Source organism: Penaeus chinensis, chromosome 8 (genome assembly GCF_019202785.1).
Source record: "Penaeus chinensis breed Huanghai No. 1 chromosome 8, ASM1920278v2, whole genome shotgun sequence".
NCBI lineage: Eukaryota > Metazoa > Arthropoda > Malacostraca > Decapoda > Penaeidae > Penaeus > Penaeus chinensis.
This window is the reverse complement of record NC_061826.1, coordinates 963,936-969,028: the sequence shown is the minus strand read 5'-3', so window position 1 is coordinate 969,028 and position 5,093 is coordinate 963,936. Positions and strand designations below refer to the sequence as shown.

General features: G+C 39.5%; 1 protein-coding gene across 1 annotated transcript in view; it reads right to left on the bottom strand.

Moving 5' to 3' along the window:
• LOC125028194 (transmembrane protease serine 13-like) overlaps nt 1–4,755 on the bottom strand; it is an 11,178-nt gene extending 6,423 nt beyond the window's left edge. The window contains exons 1-5 of the mRNA XM_047617579.1: nt 4,600–4,755; nt 3,218–3,341; nt 2,360–2,539; nt 1,899–2,071; nt 349–952 (exon numbers count right to left, since the gene is read on the bottom strand). Of these exons, the coding sequence (XP_047473535.1) occupies nt 349–952; nt 1,899–2,071; nt 2,360–2,399 (817 nt within the window). The 5' untranslated portion in view covers nt 2,400–2,539; nt 3,218–3,341; nt 4,600–4,755. The remainder of the gene's footprint in view (nt 1–348; nt 953–1,898; nt 2,072–2,359; nt 2,540–3,217; nt 3,342–4,599) is intronic.
• Nucleotides 4,756–5,093: the final 338 nt, after the last annotated feature.

Below are 5,093 nucleotides of genomic sequence, written 5' to 3'. Positions count from 1 at the left end.
GTGACGTCCATGTAAAGGAAAGCGCTCTTGTCTTCTATCTATGGGACACTTGTGCTGCCTTTATTTTTTATTATCATCACCGTCACCACTATTATCGTTATCATCATTAACATCATTATTGTCATTAATCTTGTCTATTCACTCATTTATCATCATTAATATTGTCTATTTATTCATTTATCATCATTAATCTTGTCTATTTATTCATCTATCAACATTAGTAGGGTTACTTCTGGCAATTCACTCTCTCAGTAGGAGAACTGTCAGTAAACTGTAAAAGACTCCTTGTAGTCTGCAATTGAATTCGTTTTAGTAATCCAACTACAGGAAAGAGGTTAAATGACTGACCGATACGAGTGCAGGTTTCATTCCAAGCATTGCAGGGGATGCAGAAATGTTGCAAAGGTGGAGGGCAAGGACACGACTGGACGCCATCGCAGCCGAGGACGTCCTCGCCTGGAAAACTCGGGGTGTATGGAAATGGAGCTTCTAAGTCTGAGTCTGTATCGGCTAGCGGCGGCGAGGGTGGTTGCCCGGTAGTTGGTGGTGGTGGGGGTGGTTGCGTAGTAGTTGTTGTTGTTGGCTGTGTGGTAGTTGGTGGTGGTGGGGGTGGTTGCGTGGTAGTTGTTGTTGGCTGTGTGGTAGTTGGTGGTGGTGGGGGTGGTTGCGTGGTAGTTGTTGTTGGCTGTGTGGTAGTTGGTGGTGGTGGGGGTGGTTGCGTGGTAGTTGTTGTAGGCTGTGTGGTAGTTGGTGGTGGCAGAGGTGGATTTGTGGCAGTAGTTGTTGGTTGTGTGGTAGACGCTGCTGGAGGTTGTGGGTTAAAAAAGGACGCTAGGGCCGCTGGGACGCGCATCCGTGATTCGGTTTTCGTGAACGTGTGGTCTGGACCGCAGAGTTCCGGGGTCTCGTCCGAGCTATCGAAGCAATCCGAAACCCCATTGCACTTTTCTTCCTGCGGAGAGGATTGAACATTAGTTTGCCTCTCTCTCGCTTAGACACACACACACACACACACACACACACACACACACACACACACACACACACACACACACACACACACACACACACACACACACACACACACACACACACACACACACACACACACACACACACACACACACACACATATGGAAGAACCAAAATATCTTAAGTGAGATAATACAAGCATTGCGGGAACGTATGCACACCGCCTCTACTTACTAGCATTCATATGGGCGTAGTTTTACAAAACACACGTACCACAAATAGATCAAACACACACACACAGAATAATTTGAACAAAGCACTGCACCATTTCCTCTTTCGCTTCGTTCACCACTTGCCACTCTGGGAATCACCAGCTTCGATTCCGCATCCGAAGCTTGGTGGGCTATATTTCGGATGAATCGAAACTGGCGGTTATCACACTGTATATTTTTTTGGTTGTCGTAGAAGTGAAAGGCACTGTAGGCCTAACTTTACTCCAATAAGTTAGTGGAAGTTACTGGTATTTGCTGCCAAGATGAGGCCCCGAAGCAATAATAGCGTATCTATGTACAAATTAATATTCGTGCAATAACAATGGGCGTGAGTGGAAGGGGGTACCATTATGTAAACAGGAGTGTGATGAGAAAATCCTCAGAAGAGTATCACCATTATGTTATTTTCCGGCTGTTAACTCTGTGTTTGGTTGTTGTCATTAGCTTCTTTGTTTTGATTGGCTGGTGACTCTCCTCAAATTCCTTGGTTGCTGCACTCAACTTTTGGTTGTCATCAACTTTTAAAATTTATTTGATTCGATTGCCTGACTGATTGACTGCTACACTCATCTTAATTATGGTTAGTTTGATAGGCTGTTTGCTTACTGCCCTCGCCTCTTGATAATAAGTGATTTACGTGATTGCCAAACCCACCTTCTTGATGCAGGCCCCGTAGGAGCACCGGAACTGCCTCGAGTAGCAGCGCTTCCGCTTGCACAGCATGGGGTCTTCGTCGGAGCCGTCAAAGCATTGTGCCTTCCCGTCGCACGCCTGGAGTCGCTTGAGGCACCCGCCGTACTTGCACTTGAACGTGCGACTCTGAGCACCTGCATCAGGAAGAACGATATTGCAGGTCAGCGAGAACACACATCTTTATCTAATTTTATGCTTACAATAATATCTTATTTTTGTGCTTACATGAATATCTAATTTGTATGCTTACATAAATATCTTATTTCTATTCTTACACAGACATCTCATTTCTATGCTTACGTAGATATCTTGCTTTTATGCTTACATAGACATTACACCAGCAAGACTATCTACACACTCTCCACCTCTCGCTACCCCTTTCCTTACACATTATATACAAACAGCAATCCACCGGTCCTCACTTGTGGTGCAAACAAAGTTCCTGCGTCTCGTCAGAGCCATCCCAGCAGTCCATGTGGCCGTTGCACTTGAACTGGGGCGGAATGCAGGCCCCGTAGTCGCAGCGGAAGGGCTCGCTGGCTACGCCCAGATCGCTTGAGTCCACGCCGAAGGGACTCAGCATTACTATCGATTCGGCTGCCCTGCGGAGAAAGAGGGCGCTAATGGTGATGATAACGGCATCGTTAGATAGATGCTTTGGGAATTGTGTGGAAAGCTTGATTTGGAAAGGACAAATAAGCGTTCCGAGAAAAAGGAGAAGAAAACAAAAGATCAAGACACATTAGGCTTTTAGCATTTAACGGAACCGTGTGACTGAAACAAGACGATCGGGAAAGTAAAATCACTGATCTGTATTAATAAGAAAGAGCGAAAGAATAATAAAAGTAAAATAGAATAAATGAAATGAAGACTTGATAATAGAAGTAGCGGCGTTGGGAATATGGAGCAGGTGACTACAATTCCCGTTGTTGTTGGCTGTCTGGAAACTGTTTCGAACGGATTTGGAAAATGGATAGACAAGTTTAGGATCAATGTAAGAAATAGATTTATGTAAAAAAGGGAAACGTTATTAGGAACAACAAGATTGCTGACGAAATCGACAGTAATAAATTATTTGCTGGAACTTTCACAGAGCAAGCGGAAAACAACGTCGACTTTCAAAACTGTATGATATTTACTCTTATCACTACCACGAAACACAAACACACATTCTCTCACGCATTATTCCATCATTCATTTCTTACGTAATTTCATAATTTCTTACGTAATTTCATCAGTTTTTTTTTTTTCATTATTATATCTATTCATTTCGAACTTACTGGCAATTCCTCTCTCTGCACAACAGCGGCGATTCATCCTTCCCATCTGAACACTCGATATGGCTGTCACACGCAGTCGTGCACAGGCCGTCGCACTCCACCTCGAGCAGGGAACAAGGGGCGGCTGGGAAGGGGAATGGGAATCGCCTCATTATGTATATGTGTGTGTTTCCTGTACCTTTTTTATTTTCATTATAATCATCATCATCATTAGTTTTATTGTTATTACTATTATTTTTATTATCGTTATTATTAGTAGTTTTATTATTACTATTATTAATTATCAAATGATAATAATAATAATGATAAGATTAAATATGATTAATAATGATAATGATAATGATAATGAGGATAAGGATGATGATAACAACAATGATGATAATGGTAGTAGTAATAATAATGATAATAATAATAATAATTACTATCATCATCCTCATCATCATCATTATCATCATCATCATCATCATCATCATCATCATCATCATCATCATCATCATCATCATCATCATCATCATCATTATTTTCATTATGATAATGAAAATGATAATGGGGATGAAAATTTAAAAGATGATAATAATAATATTGAAGTTAATGATAATGATGATGATGATAATGATAATAAGAATAACAATGATAGTAATGATAACAATGATAATGATTGTAATGACAATAATGATGATAATGAGAATGGTAATAATTATAATGATAATAATAAGATGATAATAATAATAATAATAAGATGATAATAATGATGATAATAAGATAATGATAATAATGATAATGATGATAGCAACAACAACGGCAATAACAACAACAGCAATAGTAACGATAATAATGATGATAGTGATGATGATACTCGTAATAATTATGATAATGATCGTGATAATATTCATGATACTGACAATGGCAATATTAATGGTAATGACGGGAATAGTAATAGTTATAATGATAATGATAATATCAATGATAATGATAATGATAATGATGTAATAATAATAGCGATATTAACGATAATGATCATAGTAATGATAATATTAATGATAATAGTAATGATAATAATAATGATAATAATAATGATAATAATAATAATAATAATGATAATGACTAGGATATAATATCAAGAATAATGATACGGATAATGATGACAATAATAGTAATAATGATGATGCCACTGTTGATAGTACTAGAATGAATGACAATAATAATAACGATAATAATAATAGTAGTGATAACAGCGATACTCTCAGTAATAACAATAATGATGGTGTTGACATTGCTACTCCTACTGCTGTTGCTTCATACTACTAGCACCGATGACGAGGGATATTCACTGCTTGCGGCTATTACGTTGCGGAAACAGGTATGTGAATGAACCTCCCTACCTTCTCGGAATAAAAAGAGGAGGAAGAACGCAGAGGACAACAGATTCGACCACATTTCCATCTTCTGCTTTAACTTCTCCTTCCAGACCTGCTTCGAAAACGGAGACCCGAAACGAGACACAGACAGCAAGAGCGAGGGATGGCGGCCGGGGCTGAATTGAGGCGCAAGGTAAGGCTGTACTTGGTGTACTGACTTATCAATGGCTGCTCGCTGGGGCGGGCTGGCGGGGAAGGGGGGGGGGACATGGCCACTTTCTTTGGTTAAGTTGCTATTCATACGCAATTGCTCAAGATATATGCATATATACAGACAAACACACACACACACACATATATATGCATATACATATACATATATATACATATATATATATATATATATATATATATATATATATTCGTGTGTGTGTGTGTGTGTGTGTGTGTGTGTGTGTGTGTGTGTGTGTGTGTGTATGTGTGTGTGTATATATGCATACATGCATATATATGGACAC